This window comes from Coenobita brevimanus, chromosome 107 (genome assembly GCF_032717465.1).
Source record: "Coenobita brevimanus isolate Jiangsu-jjx chromosome 107, ASM3271746v2, whole genome shotgun sequence".
Lineage (NCBI taxonomy): Eukaryota > Metazoa > Arthropoda > Malacostraca > Decapoda > Coenobitidae > Coenobita > Coenobita brevimanus.
Window position 1 is genome coordinate 19,387,115 of NC_137060.1, and position 24,922 is coordinate 19,412,036.

Consider the following 24,922-nt stretch of genomic DNA (forward strand, 5'->3'; position numbering starts at 1 on the left):
CCCCGTAATGTATAATCATGACAGTGAAAAATATAATTATTCACTGGAGTTTAAAAAAATACCAAAATTCTAAATCAACTGAACAACTGGTTTATTAAAAGCGTCAGTATAATGATAGGGATCTGTGAGCGTATCACTTCAACTTGCATGACTGCATGTTATGGCTGGACTATCAGGACAGAAGACAATGTCTTTAATACAGAGGCATTTTCATTAGGACTAAACAATATCTATTTATTTATATCTATGTATCCAGCTATCTATCTACCTACCGATCTATTTATATATATGTATGTATGTATCTATCTATCTGTCTACCTATTTATCTATGTTAACGACACAATTCATGAATACTTGATTCTGTGTGTGTGAGTTTGTGAAGAAGTCATCAATTTTAATGCAAATTAATAAAATGGTAAGGTTACAGGTCAAGGTTAAACTTCAGGGTGTGATGTTAACTCATGAACACCAATCAACTTGTAACTAAACTTGGGAAATACACTGTGTGAGTACATGAGAAGTGATTCAAGTCTGGTGCATAATTATTAACCCATACTGCACTAGGGACATAGATATACGTCACCCTCTAAACCGCCAGAGACAGATCTATATCCTGCAGCACTGAGAAGTCACTGCAGCAACCAATGTAAACTGGATGATAATAATGTATATCACTAACTCCAGAAATTTCTCTGCAAGGCTTACAACACTGATTTAGGTTCGCAGGAGGTGAACGACAGTTTTCACAGGCTCACAGCCGTTGTGCTCTCTCAGTAACCTCAAAGATTTCAGAGGTCAAGTAGCACAAAACAGACTCAATTCTGCCAACTTTCTGGCTTTAGTGATTAGTTTTCTTAGTGCCAGAAATCTTATATTGATGTATTAAGCCCATTTAGACAAAAAAAAAAAAAAAATCAAATCAACCGGTGCAGAGGGGTATCAGTTTTTTTTTCCTGCTCAGCGTGGTAAGGGTTTAAGGATGAGGTCATAGATCAAGCTCAAGCTTTGGAAGCAGCACTGCTGTGCTTTACACTCTTGGCATAGTCTGCACTGGTTTATAAAACTTCACCAACTGATCCAGCTCTAAAAAAAATTATAAACCACCTCCAATACTATGGCTTTTTTTCTTTCTTTTATATAACTACATTCTTGCTCTCTCTGGGAATTCATTTTCACTTTATGGGATTCTTTTTTAACTAGAGGGCTTACATACGACCTTTACTAATCCCTCTCCTACAAGGGTACTCTACAAAGATGTGTAAACATCTGGTAGTAACAAGTATGCAATACAGAAAGCTGTTACTATATTGAAGAGATTAATCAATTTAATTGGATAACTTACTCCTTTATATTATACTTGTCTCTAGACAGTTTTATTCAGCTTGGGAGAAACTTTTCTTAGAGTTCTTCACTATGAGGCGACTTCTAAGCAGAACAAACCATCTGGTTGTTGGCAGAATAAAATAAAATTGATGCCTACAGACTGAAATGGTGAACACAATGAAGAAGAATGAATAACATAAAACATAATAAAAGAGTCACTATGAACAGTCTGGGCACAGCTGTATATCACCTTGCTGGACACCCTAAACAGACTAACCTGTACTGGGAAGCAGGGATGATAGAGCCTTAGCCCGCTCCTCTGCTGTGGGTAGCAGGATTGACCAGCCAGTCTGCAGTGTGGCCTGAGCTGCAACCTGGAAGGAGAATTGACAAATTTTTAGTCCGCGAAATCTCTTTTTCTTAGGTATGATACAGCCAAATTGACCCAGTTTATTACAGCTGATTACACATGGATCAATTAATTTTAAAAGGTTACTTTTTTCATCATCATCATCCCTACAATCCTACTCCCCACTGTGATCAATGAATGAAGGTAAAGGTATGCCACTGTGTAAAGTGTTTTCAAACCCATGATTCAAAAATTTTCTCTGAAATCTGTACCTGAAGACTGAAGGAGAAATTAAACACCAATAATAGCAAAACATTACCATCATCATCATCTTACCTGACTTCCTGTTAGGTAGTTAAGACAAAATATGAGGATTAAAATAAAAAGAATAAAATTATAGAAGTACTGACATCAGAAAGCCCAGTAAAATGACTTACATCCACAAACTCACCATCAGAGTTACGAATACTTCTGGAAGCCTGATTGATGATCACAACATCAATGGAGATAACAACGATGATGAAGTTGATGACAAAGATGATGATGATCAATAATGATGATGACAGTGACTAGAATAACAATTTCAACTGGTATGATGATGATGATGATGATGATGGTGATGATGATGATGGTGATGACAAAGGACAACAGTGAGAATCATGACAATAGCCTAATACTGACAATGATGATATGGAGCATGTGAGGCCGGAGTTACCTGTATGGTGGGCAGGACTCCTGAGCTACTGGCCAGGTTGACAACACGCTGCTTCAGGCTCCCCAGCAGAGATGACCCTACATGCAGTCCCACACTTTCAACTTCCGTGTGGTTCTGTACTGCTGAATGTAGCTGGTGGAGAAAATAGGAAAAATAGGTCTATGCATTTTGCTGCAGCTTGTGCACTTAAATATTTCAATTCAGGCTAACACTAGAAGATTTTGTTCATCTGAGAGATATCTTACCAATCAGAGGCTCCAAAAACCTTCTCAAATAATCCTTTTTTTCTATGATCGGTTGATACCGGTATGGTATATGAACTTTGTTAAATTTACATAAGATGACTTACCCGTAGTTCAATCAAGAGAAATCCTGACAGTGAAAGGGTTAAATCAAGTTACATATATGTGAGACTATGAATCACACTTCCACTGGGACAAGTTCCCCAATGTTAAAATAAGACATACTGGTATCTGCTTGAATACCATTTCTATGGTTAACTCAACCAATGAATGGGTTTGCTGGGGGAGAAGAAGTATAACTTCCCTGCTTAAAGAGTGTTCCCATCAGAAAGCAAGTACAAAACATACAATAAAAAATAAAAATGATATTTTTGAAAAAGCTAAATACAATGTTAGAATAAAATTTTTGCAGAAGTGTGCGGTGTGTGTGATAAATGGGTGCATAAGAGATGTAGTGGTATCAGAGGTAGACTGCGAGCTTATGCTGATTTTATGTGTACGGCGTGCCGGGGTGAGCAGGTGGAGATCGTCAGACATGAAAGGATTGAACTTGCTGGTGAATCTCTTGAGTGTGTGGAAGAGTTTTGTTATTTGGGAGACATGTTGTGTGTTGGAGGTGGGGCTGGAGCTAGCTCTGTGGCTAGGGTGAGAAGTGGTTGGAAGAAGTTCAGGGAGCTCTTGCCTCTCCTGACATTGAGAGGGCTCTCCCTACGTGCTAAGGGGTCTTTGTATGCAGCATGTGTTAGGAGTGTAATGCTGTATGGCAGTGAGACCTGGGCAGTGAAGGAGGAAGACATTCGCCGGCTCAGACGTACAGAAATGACAATGATTAGGTGGATGTGCAGTGCGTCCCTGCGTCCAAGGCCTGGAGGGGCTGGGTTTACAATGGAAGAGTTGAGAGGTAGGATGGGACTGGAGTGTATTGGTGCTGTGATGAGGAGAGGTAGATTGAGGTGGTTTGGACATGTGGAGAGGATGGGGGATGATAATTGGGTGAGGAAGGTGAGAAGTGTTAATATTGGGGGTGGGATTATGAGGGGTAGACCGAGAAAGACATGGGACGAGGTTATTAAGTGTGACCTTAGGGTTAAGGGACTGAACAGGGAGGCTGCAGTGGATCGTGCAGTGTGGAGAGCCGCCATTAGGTGACCAAGGCCGACACATGCAAGCATGTTGGAGCCTTTCAAAACGAAAACGAAGTAGTATTTGCATATCCCTGACAAAAGGGGAAAATGAATACTACCAGTATGTTCCCTCATGCTGTAACAGGTGACTAAAATGAGGGCGAGCTGGAGCCTAGGACTTGAATATCCAACATTCTCTTTCTACTAGCCCTGATATGTAGCAAACCCATTGCCCTGCACTTGTGTTGAAATAAGTTATATACAGTACAATCCCTGCTATCCGGTATCCAGAAAAACGGAATACTCAGAAAAATGGGAAAATTCAAGGGCTGGTAAAAATGTCTGTAAGTTATAACGGTGCACCAACTTGAACGGATCGCCAAACTGCCATTTTATCGTGTCACGTGAGGCTGGGTGAAGTCGGACTAAGCGAGGTGAAGGCATTTCTGGCTAATGTAAATCCCTAGTAAATCCTCTTAACCAGCCCTCCTCTTCCCTCTTTCCCCTACTTGAATTCAGTCATCCTCCACACCCTCCACAATTTCCACAAATCACCAGTCTGCTTTTTACCACGAGACAGTAAGCAAGCTCTCTTGCTGTTGTGTTACTCTGACGGACAGTAATTTCAACACTCCAAAATGCCTAAAGAGCAAACTAAACGTAAACGTGTCGTCCTTACCTTGAAACAGAAGCTGGACATATGCAATAGACTTGTAAAAGGCGAACATTATAAAACGCCGACGACTGAATATAATGTAGCAAATTCAACGATTTATGATATCGAGGCCCAACCATCCAAGCTCAATGAATTTTTAATGAAAAGCGAGACAAGTAAGTCCATTGAAAAAAGGCATACTCTTCATCGTTCGAGTGGTTTTGCTTAGAAAGAGCTAGTGGAGCACCTATTTGGGTCCTCATATGCAAGAAAAAGCAAGAGAGTTTCACAGTAAAATGAATATAGAAGTCGAGTGTGATTTCAGTATTAGATGGTTAAATTGTTTCAAAGACAGGCATGGAATTTGTAAACCAGACATCTCGGGAGAGAGCAAATCAGCAAACAGCAAACGCCGATCATTTTTCTTCCTAACGGACTGACTCTAATGTTGCACCACACAGATTCATTTTAGAACGCATGTGTGCTGGCAGAGATGAAAAAAAAAAATGTTAATAGGAATGAAGGTTTATTTTGTTGGAAGAAAAAAAAATAATATGCTTGCACTTCATACGTACATCATGTATTTTATTTTGTGCAAAACAGCTGATTGGTGGGTGACGGGTGGAATGGTGGTGGTCAGTCGGGGCCGGGACCGTAAACAAAGCTTGTGTGGGGGCACAGGTGTCGTGATAATTCTACAGTGCAGTCTTAACATCAGTTCACCAATAAATGTTCAAGATTTTATTTCTTTATTTTTCCACTTTTATGAGTACAGTACATACAACAAATCCTTCGGTAGTTAATAGAAAAGTGCAAAACATGAGTGGCGGAATGGTGGCGGTCAGTCGGGGCCGGGACCGTAAACAAAGTTCATGTGGGGGCACAGGTGTCGTGATAATTCTACAGTGCAGTCTTAACGAAATATCAGTTCACCAATAAATATTCAGGATTTTATTTCTTTAGTTTTCCATTTTTATGAGTACAGTACATACAACAAATTATTCGGTAGTTAACAGAATGGACGTGCATTTTGCAGTACTGCAAGGCATTGCATGCACGTGCATTATGACCATGGTGTGTGTTTACAAGGCAATTTTTCAGGTGGAATCAATTAGTGTGGCCCTCGATGTGAGTGGTGAGTACCTGAATTGTATTTACTGCTGTGATAATTATCGCCTTTGTATAAATTTGAATATCAGAACTACGGGAAAATCTGTAACCGGGAAGGTAAATTCCCCAAGCCACCCGGTTAACTGGGATTGTACTGTAATAAATATCTAAAAGAGAAGCTTGTCACAGTACATGAAGACTAAGTCCTAATCATCATAATATGTTCTGACATATCAAACCTTTTAACATCAATCGTCCAAGGATAACTTACTATTCCTGTTACCCCGAATATTATTTTCCGCAACACAAGAGACTGTTCAAATATGAGGGGTCAGGTATAGAATTCAATGACTCCTTCACTTACCGTAATACTCTCGTAAGATGAAAATCCTAACATGCATTCTATGTCTGTCATGCTGTTTTTTATAATCCATGCAATACTTTTTCTTACTGTGAATACATACCTGTAGTCTTAATAGATTGAGTCCTGCCACTACCATGCACTCCTGTTCCTGTGAGGGTATACGGTCTTCTGACAGCCCCTCTCCCACCCTGGCCAGGAGGTCACTAAGACGCACAAAAGTCTCCTCACAAACTTCCACCACATATGGCAGCCTCGTGCACACCCACCATGACATCTTGGTACTCCATGCAAATGTCTGGGGAAAAAAAAAAAAAGTAGTTCTGAACTGATGACATGAAGTTCATGGACAGAATGAGGAAATGTGAAAGCATAGATATGAAACTGCATTAAACAAAGTGTAAATGCAACAGTGTCAGCATATCAATGTTAAAATGTAAGCAACTGATGATTTTCCACACAAATTCTACTGTGGACCCTGTACAGTACATAGTGGTTCTTACCTGAGAGGGTCCACAGGCTATACCAATGATGTTCTTGCCCTGGAGTGAAGCCATAAGGGTGGGTTCTGCTAAGGCAACATGTGGAGAATCTCCCAACTGAGCCTGATCATTACGGCCCCACACATATACTTCACCATCCTCTGTCAGGCTCACCACATGCATGCACCCAACACCCACTTCACACACCTTCTTGCCTGCAATAAAAATTTCTTTTAATAATCTATCAGTACCAAACAAATATTCTGTAAAGCAAAATGCATCTGAATCAGGGCTTTGGAGAGTTTAATACTGACACATCCATTAGTTTTCTTAACCATCTAGAGCCCAGTGTTGCCCAGGGGTGACAGTCTGAAACATTTTCAAAACATAAATACAAACAGAACTTCAAGACTGGGACCCATGAGCTTCATTTTGGTTTTATATATATATATATATATATATATATATATATATATATATACAGTATATATATATATATATATATATATAAATATATATATATATGTATATATACTCTTATATATATGTGTGTATATATATATACTGGCGACTGACTGGTTGCTTGGAAAGCACAGGCGAATAAGGAATATCAACACCAGGGCTTGTACGAACATCTTTAATGGTGATGTTTCGCAATATCTCATTGCATCATCAGACCTAGAAGTAATAATTTATTTTAGCTATGGTAAAAATATTTATGTCTTTGAGCAAACTTTGCATTGAAAATAACTAAGAAATATTCTAAGGCAAATGGATATCCTACTTAGGTCATCAAAAAATAAAAACATTCATACACTAAAATGTACAAACCAGTGTAGTGAAAGCAAGAACATTCAGGTAAAATTTCAAGATAAGAATACATTCAAACCTTTAAAAACACAGCAGTTGAACAGAAGAACTATTGTCACCGATAGTGGGTTTGTAGAGGTGTGTGTACAGTGTCTCCATGATAGGGAGGTCAGAGCTGTACTGGCTTCTAGCAAGGACTGTGAAAGAGGTTCGCTTGACGGGGGGATCGTGTGTGTGTGTGTGTGTGTGTGTGTATGAGTGTTGTCTGATAACACTAAAGGGTGGTTTAGCGACTGGTTTGCCTGTTCGAGATGATGTACCTAAGTGTTCGTGTGTGTGTGTTTTTAGATGTCTCTCTGTTTTTCCGATATATGACGCCTGGCAGCTATCACAAGTATATCTGTAAACAACAGAGGATTCTAGGTGTATGGATACTTTATCTTTGATTCTGAAGACAGTACCTATTTTTCTCGTACTAAAAATGACTCTGAACTCTATTTGTGGAAATGTGTAGCTAAGTAGTTTGCGTAGCTTGTTTCTCAGGTGTTTCTCAAGTGCCATCAGACAACACTCACACACACGATCCCCCTGTCAAGCAAACCACCTTCACAGTCCTCGCCAGAAGCCAGTACAGCTCTGACCTCCCTATCATGGAGACACTTTATACACACCTCTACAAACCCACTATCGGTGACAATAGTTCTTCTGTTCAACTGCTGTGTTTTTAAAGGTTTGAATGTATTCTTATCTTGAAATTTTACCTGAATGTTCTTGCTTTCACTACACTGGTTTGTACATTTTAGTGTATGAATGTTTTTATTTTTTGATGACCTAAGTAGGATATCCATTTGCCTTAGAATATTTCTTAGTTATTTTCAATGCAAAGTTTGCTCAAAGACATAAATATTTTTACCATAGCTAAAATAAATTATTACTTCTAGGTCTGATGATGCAATGAGATATTGCGAAACATCACCATTAAAGATGTTCCTACAAGCCCTGGTGTTGATATTCCTTATATATATACAGTACAATCCCAGCTATCCGGTATCCAGACAAACGGAATACTCAGAAAAACGGGAAAATTCAAGCGCTGGTAAAAATGTCAGTAAGTTAGTGCGCCAATTTGAATGGACCACCAAACCGCCGTTTGATCGTGTCACGCGAGGCTGGGTGAAGTCAGACAAAGCGAGGTGAAGGCATTTCCCGCTAATGTAAATCCCTAGCAAATCCTCTTAACCACCCCTCCTCTCCCCCTCTTTCCCCTACTTGAATTCAGTCATCCTCCACACCCTCCAAAAATCACCAGTCTGCTTTTTGCCACCAGACAGTAAACAAGCTCTCTTGCTATTGTGTTCCTCTGATAGACGGTAATTTGTACACTCCAAAATGCCTAAAGTGCAAACTAAACGTAAGCGTATCGTGCTTACCTTGAAACAGAAGCTGGACATATGCAACAGACTTGAAAAAGGCGAACATTATAAAACACTAATGGCTGAATATAAATGTTAATAGGAATGAAAGTTTACTTTGTTGGAAGAAAAATAAATAAATAATATGCCTGCATTTCATACGTACATCATTTATTTTATTTTCTGCAAAACAGCTGAGTGGCGGGTGAGGGGTGGAGTGATGGAGGTCAGGTGGGGAAGAAGAAGAACAGTCGGGGTCAGAAACGTACACAACACTCACGTGGGGGCACAGTTGTCGTGATAATTCTACAGTGCAGTCTTAACACATCATCAGTTCACTAATAAATGTTCAAGCTTTTATTTCTTTATTTTATTTTTCAATTTTTATGAGTACAGTACATATAATGAATACAGTAATTCGGTAAACAATGGACTGGTGCAATCTGCAGTACTGCAAATTGCTAGACATTGCAGGCAAGTCCGTTATGACCATGGTGTGTGTTTACAAGGCAGTTTTTCAGGCGGAATCTCTTAGTGTAACCCCTAATGTGGCTGATAAGTACCTGAACTGCATTTACTGCTGTGATAGCCTTTATATAGATTTGACTTGAAAATCAGAAATAAGGGAAAAATCTGTAACCGGGAAGGTAAATTCCCCAAGCCATCCGGTTAACTGGGATTGTACTGTATATATATATATATATATATATATACAGTGCTCGTCAGAAGTATGGAGCGCCCTGCGTCCCTCCTGAGAAACAAACCTTTCAACATTGAAAAAACATATAAATAATGCATTTTATTTACCTTTAGTGCTTCGTAGGGTAGCCTTTACGTTTCTTCACGGACCTGAGACGTCTTGGAAGTGAAAGGGCGAGGCTCCTGAGGTGCTGGAGCGGTATTTTGTCCCAGGAGTCACGAATGGCGGCTTCCAGCTTAGGCAGAGAGCTCACGTCCTTCCCTTGGAGACTCTTCTTTACGAGGTACCAGAGGTTTTCAATCGGGTTGAGGTCTGGGCTATTTCCTGGCCAGTCTGTCATGAATGATACCTCGCAGTCACGAAGCCAATTGGTGACCGATTTGGCCTTGTGAGCAGGTGCACCGTCCTGCTGAAACACTCGTGCACCTGTTAGCTCGAAGGAGTCTGGTAAATGATCACACAGAAGCTCCAGGTAAACATCCTGATTCACTCTGAGGTTCTTGGGAAGTACAACAAGCTTCCCCAAACCCTTCCCTGAGAAACAACCCCATACCATGAGTGAATCAGGATGTTTAACTGTGCTTTCTACATACCGTGGGTCAAGTGGGTCACTACCTTTGCGTGCTCCTCTGTTACAGGTAACACTAAACGTTGCCTCATCAGACCACAACACTGACACCCATTGCTCCTCACCCCAGTTTAGATATTTATTAGCAAAGGCAAGCCTACGAATTCTCTGGCTGCTAGAGAGAAGAGGCTTTTTCACAGGCCTGTGACTTGTGTAACCAAGCTCATGCACCCTACGAGACACTGTTCTCACTGACACCTCACCAAACACTTCTGGGTTGCTCTCCTTAATTTTCCTTGCACTCACATGAGGATTAAACTCCACTGCACGTTTTAAAACATTAACAGACCTTGGGGAAGTTTTCCTAGGCCTACCAGACCTCGGTTTCTTTGTGGGAACTTCACCACTGTTTTCCTCCCGAAACCGCGCACACCAACGACGCACTGTCGTTCGTGCCACACCAACCAATTCACTAATTTCCTTTGTCTGGTGGCCTGCCTCCTTTAGAGCAATGATCTGGGATATGATTTCACTCGATAATTCACGGGTAGGTGCCATAACAAAGTTTTAAAGGCCAAAACACTGCGGGACACTCGGTAAAAAATGGCGCAATTTAAGAGGGACACTCGGCGGAGTTCCTCTCTCTCAGGCAGCCCGTGGGCGACTGAGGCGGGAACCAACCAGCGTGTCGGAAGGCCTCAGGCTACCGTGACGTCATGCTCGGAGCTCAAACTTGTGGCTCAATTCTTACCCCCAAAAATGGGTGATTCTTTTTGGGCCATAAGTACTGCGCGCCCGGCGGACAACGCTGAATACTTCTGACGAGTACTGTATATATATATATATATACACATACAGTAAAATCTCGATATAACGGACTTCAATAGACCAGAATTCGCTTTTATCGGACTCGAGGAGCTACCGGGCTAAATTCCTATACAGTATGTCAGAAAAAGTCCGATAAAGCCAGAAGCAGTCCGGACTGCCTGACCACTTCAGCTATGTTCACCACAATAAGGTGAATAAAAGACATGTTTATCAGTGTACAGTACAGTATTATTATATATATTATACCATTTGATTAATGCAGTGAAGGTATACCACAGTACAGTACCGAAATGGTAGTCAAACCAGTTTAAAAATCGTTCGTGCGATCCGGACTAATGTCTGATATAACGGAAAAAGTCTGAGTTAGCAGGGGGAAGTCCGGATGTCGTTTTTATCGGAATTTTGCATTTTTCGGAATGGCTGGGGCCCCAATTAGTCCGTTATAGTGAGGTCTTACTGTATATATATACAATAATCACTCCAATATCTGACATAATAGAGCCATAGGTAGGTCCGGATATTGGTTCTGTCCGGATATTTGGCCCCAACTTATGGACTTGTACTTATGGACCCTAACTCAGAGAAACACCTATACAACTCCCTCTGGACATGCATAGCACCTATTTAAGACCCAAATCACGCCAATAAGGCACATAAATGACTGAAATAAATGCAAAAGAAACATAAAATGAGGGTTTAGAAGTAGGTTCATACAATAATAAACATTCTGGTGACTGGCTCCTGGACTGGTACTTATGGACCCTAACCTAGCCTAACTCAGAAAAACACCTTCCTACTGCACATGCATAGCTCCTAACACCCTAGTCACATCAATAAAGGACATTAAAGAGTGAAATGAGGTAAGTATAGTATGGAAAAAAGTACAGTATAAAACATTCTTATGTCCGGATAGTGGGGATGTTCGGATATTGGGCGTCCAGATATTAGAGTGATTACTGTATATATATATATATCTATATATATATATATATATATATATATATATATATATATATATTGCCAGATGCCTCAATCCCGTTTGGGGTGGCCACAAACAAATCGCCTCCAAGTCACCCTGTCCCCCGCCATTTCACTGCCCTGCTCCCAACTCACACCCCCCTCTCTCATATACCTCTCCACCCCATCCCTCCATCTCATCCTCGGCCTCCCCCTCCCTCTTCTCCCCTCCACCTCACTCACATACACTCTCTTCGTCAGTCTTTCACTCTCCATCCTCTCCACATGGCCAAACCACCTCAGTGTGTTCCTCATAACGCTTCCTATCACATCCACATCCACACCACAACGCTCCTTTATATCCTCATTCGTCAGCCTGTCTCTCCACGTGACTCCACAGGCTCCTCTTAAATAACTCATTTCCACTGCTCTCACTCTTGACTTGTGTCCTTCCAACAATGTCCAAGCTTCACTTACGTACGTTAGAGTTGGTATCACAATACTGTCATGTAGTAACTTTTTCACTTCCATGCTCACTTCCCTGTTTCTTATCACTGCTTTCAAAGAACCAGCAACCTTTCTTCCCTGCTGTACCCTTTCAAGCACTTCACCCTCCAAACCTCCATCCTTACTCATCACACTACCCAAGTACTTAAACGTACTCACATTTTCCAACTCCTCACTATCCAACCTTGCTGTACATTCACTAACTTCACCTCTCTCAAAGACCATCACTTTACTCTTCCCTACATTCACCTTTAGATTCCTTTTCTTACACACTCTCTCCAACTCATCCACCAAGCCTTGCAGCTCCCCTTCGTCTTCACTCAACAACACAGTATCATCTGCAAATAACAGTACAGGGAGTTTCCAAACACTATCCTCTCTCACCAGGGCCACTCCAACATCCACTATCCTACCTTGTACCTCTTTTATTACCCCATCCATGTACAGATTGAACAACCATGGAGACATGACACATCCCTGTATCAAACCAACTTTCAAAGAGAAAAATTCACTTAGTTCACCATCCACACGCACTGCAGCCTTCGCACCATCGTACATACTCTTCACAGCATTCAACAACTTCCCATCTACTCCATATATTCTTAACACTTTTCACAATCCTTGTCTATCCACCCTGTCATATGCTTTCTCCAAATCCATGAAAGCCGCATACAACTTCTTTCCCTTCTCTAGAAACTTTTCCACTAAAGATCTAAGAATGAATATCTGATCTACACAACCTCTTCCCTTCCTAAAGCCTCCCTGTTCTTCTCCAACTAATTTCTCTGTTCTTTCTCTAACTCTGTCTATAAGTATCCTACCATACACTTTTCCTATTATACTAAGAAGACAAATGCCCCTATGATTACCACACACTTCTTTTTCCCCTTTTCCTTTGTACAAGGGAATAATTATACCTGACTTCCAATCCTCCGGGACTCTACCTTCCTCCCAGGCCAATCTGCACATCTTCCACATCCATTCTACTACTATCTCTCCCCCATGCTTCAGCATTTCACCACACACTCCATCAATTCCTGGGGCTTTCCCCGATTTAACTTTCGTCATTGCTTCCACAACTTCTATCCTACTGATTTCTTCCTGTCTTCTCACCTCCCTCCTTCTCCCAGCCATTCCCCAGCCACTTATACTCGCATTACTTCCATCCTCTACGTGCAACAATTCCTTAAAGTGTTCTCTCCATCTGCTCACTTTTTCTCCCTTCTCCACTAGTAATCTACCATTTTTATCTTTCACTCCCCTGCTAACTTCACTTCCACCCTGTCTTACTCTTTTCACTTCTCTCCAGAACATTTTCTTACAGTCCTTCCACTTTACACTCAAATTCCTTCCAAATTCCTCATCCACTCTCTTACTCTCTCTTACTAATCTTTTCACCTATCTCTTTCTTTCCACATATAACTCTCTCTTCCGCCTCTCAACTTCTCCCACGCCCCTATTTCTCATCCATTCATTGTATGCTTTCTTCTTTTGTGCCACAGCCTGTTTCACCTCTTCAGTCCACCACGCTGTTCCTTGCACCCCCCTCCGTCTTCTCTTCCTTCCACACACCACATCACATGCTGCACATATTTCTTCTGTAAATATCTTACACACACCTTCCACGTCTCCCATCTGCTCCAATTCATATTTGCCCAATCGTTCCTCCACTTCTCTCTTATACGCTGCCTTTTTCTTATCCTCTTGTAACCTTTCCACTCTCCTTGCAACTACTCCTTCCTCTCGTCTTTCCCTTCTTCTATTCCTCCATCTTACTTGCATTCTAATTCTGGCCACCACCAAGTAGTGGTCAGAAAGTCCAGTCCCCCAACCTCTATACACTCTTGCATCCTTTACACATCTTCGCATCCTTTCATCCACACACACATAATCAATCATTGCCTTCCTTTCATTCAGTTCACCACCCACCCTTCTCATTACTCGCCATGTATACCTGAAGATCATTTTATGCCTGAAGAGGGTATTGGCTATCACCAACCCCCTCCCGGCACAAATGTCCACTAACGCACTCCCATTCTCATCTATCTCAGCAGGCACACCCCACTCACCAACTATTCCATCCACATTCACATTCCCAACTTTACCATTCATATCACCAATCAAAAACACTCTTTCATTCCTTCCAAACTTTTCCATGCACACTTCCACATTTGTCCAGAATTCTTCTCTCACTCTTCTAGCACGATCTTGCGTTGGTGCATACACACACACAATCGCCCACATTTGTATTCCAACTTTCAACTTTACCCACACAATCCTTGACCCAACTGATCCATACTGTCTTATGCTCCTCTTCCATCTTTTACTCACAACTATACATACTCCTTCCTTTGCCCTCTCATTCTCACCTACCCCTGCACATATACCCCATCCATACTCCCATTCTCTCACACTTTCTCCTCTCCATTTTGTTTCAGTTATTCCACATACATCCACTTTCGCAACCTCAAGCACCTGGACAATCTCTCTCTCTTTCACCTCATCATTCGCTCCTCTTACATTCCATGTACTCATTACCGAGTCCTTTGTCCGGTCCTGGGTCGTCATAGTTTGGTCAGTCCTTGTCCGAGGCTTCCTGTTTGTTTTTTTAGTTAGTTGTTTTCCGGGGAGGGGCACTAACCCTCCGCCAACCGTTTTAGTCGCCTTTTACGACAAGCAGGGATACTGGGGGAGTATATATATACATATATATATATATATATATATATATATATATATATATATATATATATACCTGTTTTCGTTTTTGTTTTTAAAGGTTCCAACATGCTTGCATGTGTCGGCCTTGGTCACATAATGGCGGCTCTCCACGCTGCACGATCCATTGCAGCCTCCCTGTTCAGTCCCTTAACCCTGAGGTCACACTTAATGACCTCGTCCCATGTCTTTCTCGGTCTACCCCTCATAACCCCACCCCCAATATTAACACTTCTCACCTTCCTCACCCAATTACCATCCCCCATCCTCTCCACATGTCCAAACCACCTCAATCTACCTCTCCTCATCACAACACCAATACACTCCAGTCCCATCCTACCTCTCAACTCTTCCATTGTAAACCCAGCCCCTCCAGGCCTTGGACGCAGGGATGCACTGCACATCCACCTAATCACTGTCATTTCTGTACGTCTGAGCCGGCGAATATCTTCCTCCTTCACTGCCCAGGTCTCACTGCCATACAGCATTACACTCCTAACACATGCTGCATACAAAGACCCCTTAGCACGTAGGGAGAGCCCTCTCAATGTCAGGAGAGGCAAGAGCTCCCTGAACTTCTTCCAACCACTTCTCACCCTAGCCACAGAGCTAGCTCCAGCCCCACCTCCAACACACAACATGTCTCCCAAATAACAAAACTCTTCCACACACTCAAGAGATTCACCATCCTGTCATGTCTGACAATCTCCACCTGCTCACCCCAGCACGCCGTACACATAAAATCAGCATTATCTCGCAGTCTACCTCTGATACCACTACATCTCTTATGCATCCATTTATCACACACACCTGTATATATATATATATATATATATATATATATATATATATATATATATATATATATATATATATATATATATATATATAAATATATATATATATATATATATATATATATATATATATATATGTGTGTGTGTGTGTGTGTGTGTATATCTATCTATCTATATAGATAGATAGATTGATAGATATACACAAATGAATATATAAATGCATAAAATATCTGGAGATGAGAATTTCTGCCATTCCCCACAACAATAATCATCATACCAACAACATTCAACTTGTCCAACTATTTTTATTTATCTATTTATTTTTCTATGGAGGATCAGCACTAAAGTCATCTTGAGCTAGGTTACACGTGAATGTCAGATCAAGAGTTCTGCCTGACAGAGGAACTTTCACATGATATGGACATAGTCAAAGAATGAATATTGGCACACGTGGGGTGTCAAAGAAAGTTAAAGTGGAAGGAGAACATATATGAAAAAAATATAAAAAGTGGATCAGCTCACAGAAAGTGACAGATAAGGAAGGAAAAGAGAAGTCAATGAAGGTGAAAGAGAACTGCAGCAGCTCCATCAAAACCACTGTCAAAGAATGGGATCCCAAGAAAGGACAAGGCATGTACAATGATGATGATGAATGATGTTGATGACAAAACAAGATCCTAAGAATGATTAGATGATGATAATCCTAAACACATTACTGGCATCACTACTCACCAATGAGCCCCTTCACTTGCTTGGGGTAGCGCACATGTTCCTCACTGCTGTGGCCCAGTCGGTGGTTGTCACCTTTTCCCCATGTAAATACTGCCCCAGACTTGCTCAAAGCTACTGAGAACTGTGCACCACAAAACACCCGGCAGATCTCTTGGCCCTGTATAAAGTAAGTGAAACTGACATTAAGGTAGGAAAATGGCCAAAGATGGATGCCAATACAGTATGACTTCAGGCAGAAAAAATGACAAGAGCTACGTGATGTAAAACTTAAAATATAACTGAAAAGACACAGACAAGTCAATAATACAAAAAGAAAGAATATAGCCATCCATCCATCAGCCAATTCTATGCCACCCCATGAGGAGCGCAGGAGCCCAGGAATAGGCAAGTTGGTCCCAGATTTAAGATGAGTGACCGGCCTCACTCATCCCTGAGTGGCATTATGTGTGCAAATACATGCCAACAACCCCTTGAACATAAACCTACCCAGGCTCAATCCGACTGGAGCGCCATAATTACCCACCAAAAGGAACATGATTTGGTAATATGGTCACCAACTAGCATAGTAAATGGTTTCCTGGTGTACAGGAAACCAATAGCTTGTCAGTCAGGGTAGAGTCACCCATATGCAGAAGGAAGAGGAGAGAGTGAAGGAAAGAAAGAAGAAGAAGGAGTGTAAAGTCACCCAAATGCAGATGGAAGAGGAAAGAATGAAGGAAAGACAGAAGACGAAGGAAGGAAGAGAGGAAAGGGCAGACATCCAAAGCAGCACTACTTTGAGTGAGTGGATGGTGAGCACCCCCACCTACCACATAAGAATGAACATAAATAAACATAACAAAAATCATCATCATCACTACCCTATCCATACTTTCTATTAATGCACAAGATGACACGTGTCAAGTGGGGTTGGTGGAGGATTAGTGCCCCTCCCTGTAAAACAATTAACTCTAAGCCCTTGGCCATCCCGTTTGGGATACATGGCGTCTGGCAATGAATGAATGAATGACTAAAAATTGATGCACCCACTGAAATGTGTCACACATTCATCTGCTCATCAGTTCAACGTAAAAAGAACATTTATACTGTACAAAGTCACTGCATATGCCTGAATTCATCACTAGCAAAGCTCCAGTGCCATAAAGCCATTTGGCAACTGGGAAAAAAAAAAAATGCAATCCTTGTCATAAACATCTCCATACATGAAGTACTGTACTTACTTTAGCCATTGATTTATACCATATATTCTCTCCCTCTCTCACCTGAAGTTTATCTACTAATTTTGGCACTTTAGAGCCATCAGAGCCTCCTCGCCCCAGTTTGCCGTAATCACCATCACCCCACGAGTACACGTTACCAGAGTCTGTTACAGCGATGGTCTGAGCATCTCCACTCCCACACGCCACATCAACAACACGCTCACCTGAGAAACACATACAAAGCAACTGTCAGTATTAATCCTATCTGTCTATTTATCTCCTATCACTGAATCTCTTACTGCCTCATGAGGAGCACAGGGAGACAGGGCTAGGCTACTTAGTCTTGACCATAAGAAAAGTGACCCAGTCGATCTCTCGTGTGACATTATTGCAGGTATATAAAAGCAATAAAGTTCAACCACTCCCTGGATATAAACCCTTAAGGGCCACATCCAGCTAAGTGCCTACGGTCACCAAACCATAATGATTCAAATTCAAATAATAATCACTCAGTGATATTTGACCCTTGTGTCTGGTAACATGACTTTTTCTTCTTTATCATAAATCTCTGGGCAACACCAGACACTCTGACATGATGACCTGGTTTATTCTTTTATAATCAGAAACTTCTAGGTGACATTGACATCCTGACTTATTCTTTTACCATCATAAATCACGTACAGGTACCTTTTAACTCTTATGGCACAAGAGGGAGAATGACTGAGATTAATCCCAAAGTTCCTTTTCTGATTCATATCCCAAAAAGAGATCATGAATCATTATTCTAAAGCTTAACATCTCTTATAATATTGGAAAATTGGTTTGGCAACATGACATATTTCACTAAGTAACTCCTATTTGCCTATTTCATAAGCTACTTCTAGATCTGGTTTCTTTTATCTGACAGATCAATGATGAAAAAAAAAAAAAAAGGTAAACTAGTATTTGTGTGATGCATAAGTACACTGGATACAAGTACCTCTGAAAAAAAAATAATAAAAAAAAAAAAAAATAAAGCATGAAAAACATCTGCCTTCTGGTGGTCCTTTTATCTATGTGAGTTACTGTTCACAAGACAAGATGACTCTTTATGCATAAGAGTGACAAGTACCATACTTTTATTACACTAACTTGACTTAAAATTACCATCTCTCCACCTTCAATGCTGAGCTGTGACAATAGATTAACACAAGAATAGGATGATAGTGACAAGGATGTGCTATGGAAAGGCTGTACAGCCATAGCATTGTCCTTTTCTGTCACTGAGCCACGTGAAATAAACTGCAAAAGGGCAAAAATCTGGGCCAGGTTAAGGTGAAAAGAGCATAGATATGGGTAGTCCACATTATACATGAGGGATGTTTCAAAATATCAAAACATTTTCCATTCAACTGTTATCGGTGCAGTAAATTAGGGAACTAGCAAATCAACTTTACTGGTACCAGTACAACCTTACTGGGCAATTTCTTATACTTTACCATGGTTTCAAAGGAACAGAATATTAAGAAAACGTTCCCAGTAGCTACTTATAATAAGGATTCAGTATAAGGTCCACTAAAGTATTTTCACTTACTGCAATATCAGTCCATTCACACGCCTTCAAACTGTCACATATGAGACGTTACCTTTGAGTGCAACGACCAGAGTCGGTGTGCTGTGATCATCAGAGGAGCCATGACCCAGCCTGCCATAGTTGCCACGTCCCCATGTGTACAGTTCTCCTTGGCTGGATATGGCTGCACTGTATGTGGAGCCACATGCCACAAACACAATGGTCTTGCCTTGTAGTTCTTGGATCAGGGTGGGCTCTTCTCTGGAGCTGCTGTCTCCATGACCCAGCCTGCCACCATCTCCATTCCCCCAGGAGTACACCTGATGGGCATGTGTACAACAGAATATCATTCAACAGCATCAATCTTTTACAAGCATTATTAGCTAAAAGACTGGTATGAGTTTGAAAATATCACAACTTTTCCATACAACTGGTACTGTAACAAATGGAAACTGGAAAATTACCTGCATAGGTAGTAAGGAAACTAACAGGTAATTCTTCTGTAGTTTATCATGGGCTTTATGGCAAAAAAGAATGCCTAAAAGGTGATTTATGGAAAGAATATACTGTCCTTAATTTTAAAAAGTAGATGATGGTGATGGTGGACACAGGAAAAGCTTTATTATGCCTTCGCACAGGAGCACCAAAACCAGACCAACAAGCACCTGGTGGCCACACAGTACACAAATCTTACCTGCCCTCCTGCAGTCAGTGCCAGGTAATGTTTGCCATCAGGGTGAGCAGCAATCTTCACTACCTCCTCCTCTGGCTGTCCCACTACTGGCTGAGGGCAGGCAGCCTCCGCATTGTAATAAAGTGTATAGAGTGCCCCTTTCTGTGTAAGGATGAGTAGGCAACGCTCTGAGCACGCTAGGGATTTGATGCCCAGCTCAGCAAGAGAATCACAATAATTAAGTGGCCGTGGTGAGTGACTAGATGCACCAGACCATGCCAGCCATCCCCAGGAGAGCACCTGCCAAGGAAGCAAGGGAAGTATTGTTTAAATTACAACAAATTATTACACTGAACTTCTTTAAAGTATTACAGTACAAAAATTTTCAATCTAAACAATCCTGGAAAAAATGCTACTAATACAGTTAATCAAAACAATCTTGTAAAAAAAAAAACTACCAGTCACTTTGTATACAAAAATTAATTTATTTCCCAGGCTTCTGCGTCACTCAACAATGGCAACTTGCACTTACTTTATTTCTTTTATTAATCTGAACAGGATTAGAGAATAAAGTTACAAACAAAACATTTTGAAAATAAACTCATTTACAAGATTGAATGAGAGCTGCTATGCACCACTAAAGGCATTAGATATAAAGTACTGAGATTTCTCAATACATGTACAAAAATTTATGCATTTCTAATGTTTTGAACTGGATAGCCAGTTTCACCCACCCCATCCCGACGTTTTCTGGGCAGTGGTACGCCCCAGTCCCGACATTTTTGGACCTTTTTTTTTTTTTGGCTCAAACATCCACTTTTGGTGAGAAACATCAAAAATTCATAGAGAAATCGCTCACCTGAGGTTTAAAATACTCAATCCAGGTATGAGTTCCTCCTTACCTGACTGGGTTTTCTAACAGGCTGGCACCAAAGAAAACGAGTTCTATGGGAGGGTAACTATTTTATCCACTCATAAACAGTATTTATTTATTTACTTGGTACGAATTTATATGTAGTACAAGAGTACAGTATATAGGTTTTCAAACAGTAATATAAGCATTATAAGCATTGTTTCACTCACTAACTCATCACCATTCATGACCTTTTTTTCCCACATTACCTGATCATCATTTCTGACTGTTTCTTCCTCTAATGCTATGTAAATTTTGTCCTCTACATTGTCATTGATTGGGGAATCACTCTGGGCCTGAATGTCTTTATTGGCCAGGTCCCTTTAACAGGTGAATTGCCGAGACAATGGCGTGCGGGGGGGGGGGAGGTTATGCGGTGTAAGGCATTGTCCCTGCTTGGCATCTTGTACAGGAATAGAGGAAGGTGTCCCGTGTATACGTGCCAAAAATCACTTGCGAAATCACTTGCGAAAATTGAAAATTGTGCAAATTATGCAACTTGCAATGTTGCCGCGTTAATTCACGTCACTGGGACATGAGTGCACATCATGTCTATCTATCTATCTATTGCCAGACGCCTCAATCCCGTTTGGGGTGGCCACAAACAAATCGCCTCCAAGTCGCCCTGTCCCCCGCCATTTCACTGCCCTGCTCCCAACTCACACCCCCCTCTCTCATATACCTCTCCACCCCATCCCTCCATCTCATCCTCGGCCTCCCCCTCCCTCTTCCCCCCTCCACCTCACTCACATACACTCTCTTCGTCAGTCTTTCACCTTCCATCCTCTCCACATGGCCAAACCACCTCAGTGTGTTCCTCATAACGCTTCCTATCACATCCACATCCACACCACAACGCTCCTTTATATCCTCATTCGTCAACCTGTCTCTCCATGTGACTCCACAGGCTCCTCTTAAATAATTCATTTCCACTGCTCTCACTCTTGACTTGCGTCCTTCCAACAACGTCCAAGCTTCACTTCCGTACGTTAGAGTTGGTATCACAATACTGTCATGTAGTAACTTTTTCACGTCCATGCTCACTTCCCTGTTTCTTATCACTGCTTTCAAAGAACCAGCAACCTTTCTTCCTTGCTGTACCCTTTCAAGCACTTCACCCTCCAAACCTCCATCCTTACTCATCACACTACCCAAGTACTTAAACGTACTCACATTTTCCAATTCCTCACCATCCAACCTCGCTGTACATTCACTGACTTCACCTCTCTCAAAGACCATCACTTTACTCTTCCCTACATTCACCTTTAGATTCCTTTTCTTACACACTCTCCCAAACTCATCCACCAAGCCTTGCAGCTCCCCTTTGTCTTCACTCAACAACACAGTATCATCTGCAAACAACAGTTCAGGGAGTTTCCAAACACTATCCTCTCTCACCAAGGCCACTCCAACATCCACTACCCTACCTTGTACCTCTTTTATTACCCCATCCATGTACAGATTGAACAACCATGGAGACATGACACATCCCTGTTTCAACCCAACTTTCAAAGAGAAAAATTCACTTAGTTCACCATCCAAACGCACTGCAGCCTTCGCACCATCGTACATACTCTTCACAGCATTCAACAACTTCCCATACTCCAAATATTCTTAACACTTTCCACAATCCTTGTCTATCCACCCTGTCATATGCTTCCTCCAAATCCATGAAAGCCGCATACAACTTCTTTCCCTTCTCTAGAAACTTTTCCACTAAAGATCTAAGAATGAATATTTGATCTACACAACCTCTTCCCTTCCTAAAGCCTCCCTGTTCTTCTCCAACTAATTTCTCTGTTCTTTCTCTAACTCTGTCAATAAGTATCCTACCATACACTTTTCCTATTATACTAGGATGACAAATGCCCCTATGATTACCACACACTTCTTTTTCCCCTTTTCCTTTGTACAAGGGAATAATTATACCTGACTTCCAATCCTCCGGGACTCTACCTTCCTCCCAGGCCAATCTGCACATCTTCCACATCCATTCTACAACTATCTCTCCCCCATGCTTCAGCATTTCACCACACACTCCATCAATTCCTGGGGCTTTCCCCGATTTAACTTTCTTCATTGCTTCCACAACTTCTATCCTACTGATTACTTCCTGTCTTCTCACCTCCCTCCCTGTCCCAGACATTCCCCAGCCACTTATACTCGCATTACTTCCATTCTCTATGTTCAACAATTCCTTAAAGTGTTCTCTCCATCTGCTCACTTTTTCTCCCTTCTCCAATAGTAATCTACCATTTTTATCTTTCACTCCCCTGCTAACTTCACTTCCACCCTGTCTTACTCTTTTCACCTCTTTCCAGAACATTTTCTTACAGTCCCTCCACTTTACACTCAAATTCCTTCCAAATTCCTCATCCACTCTCTTCTTACTCTCTCTTACTAATCTTTTCACCTCTCTTTTTCTTTCTACATATAACTCTCTCTTCCGCCTCTCAACTTCTTCCACGCCCCTATTTCTCATCCATTCATTGTATGCTTTCTTCTTTTGTGCCACAGCCTGTCTCACCTCTTCAGTCCACCACGCTGTTCCTTGCACCCCCCCTCCGTCTTCTCTTCCTCCCACACACCACATCACATGCTGCACATATTTCTTCTGTAAATACCCTACACACATCTTCCATCTTCCAAGTCTCCCATCTGCTCCAATTCATATTTGCCCAATCGTTCCTCCACTTCTCTCTTATACTCTGCCTTTTTCTCATCCTCTTGTAACCTTTCCACTCTCCTTGCAACTACTCCTTCCTCTTGTCTTTCCCTTCTTCTATTCCTCCATCTTACTTGAATTCTAATTCTGGCCACCACCAAGTAGTGGTCAGAAAGTCCACTCCCTCAACCTCTATGAGCTCTTGCATCCATTACACATCTTTGCATCCTTTCATCCACACACACATAATCAATCATTGCCTTCCTTTCATTCAGTTCACCACCCACCCTTCTCATCACTCGCCATGTATACCTGTGGATCATTTTATGCCTGAAGAGGGTATTGGCTATCACCAACTCCCTCCCGGCACAAATGTCCACTAACGCACTCCCATTCTCATCTATCTCAGCAGGCACACCCCACTCACCAACTATTCCATCCACATTCACATTCCCAACTTTACCATTCACATCACCAATCAAAAACACTCTCTCATTCCTTCCAAACTTTTCCATGCACACTTCTACATTTGTCCAGAACTCTTCTCTCACTCTTCTAGCACGATCTTGCGTTGGCGCATACACACACACAATCGCCCACATTTGTATTCCAACTTTCAACTTTACCCACACAATCCTGAACCCAACTGATCCATACTGTCTTATGCTCTTCTTCCATCTTTTACTCACAATTGTACATACTCCTTCCTTTGCCCTCTCATTCTCACCTACTCCTGCACATATACCCCATCCATACTCCCATTCTCTCACACTTTCTCCTCCCCATTTTGTTTCAGTTATTCCACATACATCCACTTTCGCACCCTCAAGCACCTGGACAATCTCTCTCTCTTTCACCTCATCATTCGCTCCCCTTACATTCCACATTCCGATAACCATGTCCTTATTCCGGTCATTGGTCGTCATCGTTTGGTTAGTCCTTGTCCGAGGCTTATTGTTTGTTTTTTTAGTTAGTTGTTTTCCGGGGAGGGGCACTAACCCTCCGCCAACCCTTTTAGTCGCCTTTTACGACAAGCAGGGCGGACGTTAATTCACATCGCTGGGACGGCGCGGGTTAATGAGCACACAATTTATTGCCCTTGACAAACTGACAAAATAATTGGGTTATTCACTGGTTTATTGAATGCTTGGCTACTTATATCATGGTAATAATAAACTGATGATAAACAGAAAAAGAATACAAAATTGCATAAGTGAACACTTCCCTTACCTCCTGGCCCTGAGTTGGGCGTCCATGAGGTGTGTGTAGCGGTGGTGTGTGGGGTGCAGCCAATCGATCAAGGTGACACAGGAGGATAACAGCAGCCTGCTCAAGGTCCACACTAACACTTTCATCCTCAGGCAACTCCAGGTACCTCAGAAGGCACTCTGTTGGACTCACCTGTCCCACACATAAGAGAGATCAGAGTATTAAGTTTTCCTGTAAGTATGAAAATGTTGATTTTTTTAAACTGTTCCTGTCATCATCATATCATCCTAACCCTACTTTCTACTAATCTGAAAATAGAGT

At 41.5% G+C, this 24,922-nt stretch overlaps 1 protein-coding gene across 1 annotated transcript in view; it reads right to left on the bottom strand.

Moving 5' to 3' along the window:
* Nucleotides 1-24,922, bottom strand: part of HERC2 (E3 ubiquitin-protein ligase HERC2) — a 433,977-nt gene that overhangs the window by 372,194 nt on the left and 36,861 nt on the right. The window contains exons 8-16 of the mRNA XM_080285543.1: nucleotides 24,623-24,793; nucleotides 19,836-20,114; nucleotides 19,215-19,461; nucleotides 17,653-17,813; nucleotides 16,391-16,547; nucleotides 6,383-6,576; nucleotides 5,983-6,177; nucleotides 2,388-2,519; nucleotides 1,601-1,697 (exon numbers count right to left, since the gene is read on the bottom strand). Coding sequence (XP_080141669.1) covers nucleotides 1,601-1,697; nucleotides 2,388-2,519; nucleotides 5,983-6,177; nucleotides 6,383-6,576; nucleotides 16,391-16,547; nucleotides 17,653-17,813; nucleotides 19,215-19,461; nucleotides 19,836-20,114; nucleotides 24,623-24,793 — 1,633 coding nt within the window. The remainder of the gene's footprint in view (nucleotides 1-1,600; nucleotides 1,698-2,387; nucleotides 2,520-5,982; nucleotides 6,178-6,382; nucleotides 6,577-16,390; nucleotides 16,548-17,652; nucleotides 17,814-19,214; nucleotides 19,462-19,835; nucleotides 20,115-24,622; nucleotides 24,794-24,922) is intronic.